The 950-nt window shown below is 46.2% G+C and overlaps 1 protein-coding gene across 1 annotated transcript in view; it reads right to left on the bottom strand.

Annotated features, from left to right (window-relative positions):
- Positions 1–911, bottom strand: part of LOC102201128 (death-associated protein kinase 1-like) — a 3,868-nt gene extending 2,957 nt beyond the window's left edge. Inside the window, exon 1 of the mRNA XM_005755796.2 lies at positions 376–911. Within this exon, the coding sequence (XP_005755853.1) occupies positions 376–495 (120 nt within the window). The 5' untranslated portion in view covers positions 496–911. The remainder of the gene's footprint in view (positions 1–375) is intronic.
- Between the last annotated feature and the right edge of the window lie 39 nt (positions 912–950).

Below are 950 nucleotides of genomic sequence, written 5' to 3'. Positions count from 1 at the left end.
CCGCTGTGGAGGGTGGAGCTGATCGTCATGGAGATGAAAGGTTTGGCTTTCACCGAGCGTTCGTCCTCTCACGTGTCGAGCAAACTGCAAAGTCTAAAAACGGCGGATCGCTAAAATCTAACACCTCCCGTCTTCCCGAGACGTCTCTCTCCACACCTCTGCACCGAAATAGACCAAGTGAGACGACTGTGAAGCCCGACTGTGCCTCATCACCCCCACCATCATCATCATCATCATCTGCACTGCCTAAACCGCGTTCACAGCATCACATCATTTTGTTTTATAGCCTCATTCTTCAAACAAGCTCAGCTGACACAACTTGGTTCAACACATCAGTCCAACTCGAGGCTTTTGAGCCTTCTTCTTCCTCTTTACCTTTTTAAGCTTTCCCAGCAGCGACACGACGTGCTCGTGATGTTCGGCCGAAGCCAAATCCTCCGCCGTCTTTCCATCCTGCAGGAGGAAAACAAAAGAAGTCAGGTCTTTCGTAAACATCACATCTCCTCTGGCTCCTCCTCAGCTCCACTGAGGACATTCGTAGCTCGAGCACAAAAAAGAGCTTCCTGTTAAACCAGTTCAGCAGACGCTGCTTTTACTTTAACTGTTTCCCCCAAACTTACATCACGTGTTCAACCAGTTTAGATCAGAACCAGCAGATTAGATACACAAATCATTTATATTTGTATATTTATTTACTTGTTCATCCATAACAGGAAATTCAGCAGATATTTTGTTTTGATCGACGCTGACGTCTGCTGTTAGTGATTTATTAGTCAGCTGTTTCCTACATTCACGTAAATCACATCGATGCGCCTGAAGTGACCTTTATTTGTTATGACAGTTATTCCTCATCACGCAGCGTCGTCTCTCAGCTGATGTCAGTGGATTAATTACAGCTGCGCACACACACACACACACACACACACACACACACACACACACACACACAC

This window comes from Pundamilia nyererei, unplaced genomic scaffold (genome assembly GCF_000239375.1).
Source record: "Pundamilia nyererei isolate P.nyererei 1_Seehausen unplaced genomic scaffold, PunNye1.0 scaffold03306, whole genome shotgun sequence".
NCBI classification, from domain to species: Eukaryota; Metazoa; Chordata; class Actinopteri; order Cichliformes; family Cichlidae; genus Pundamilia; species Pundamilia nyererei.
Note: the sequence above shows the minus strand (reverse complement) of the source record. Positions and strands in the feature narration are given on the sequence as shown.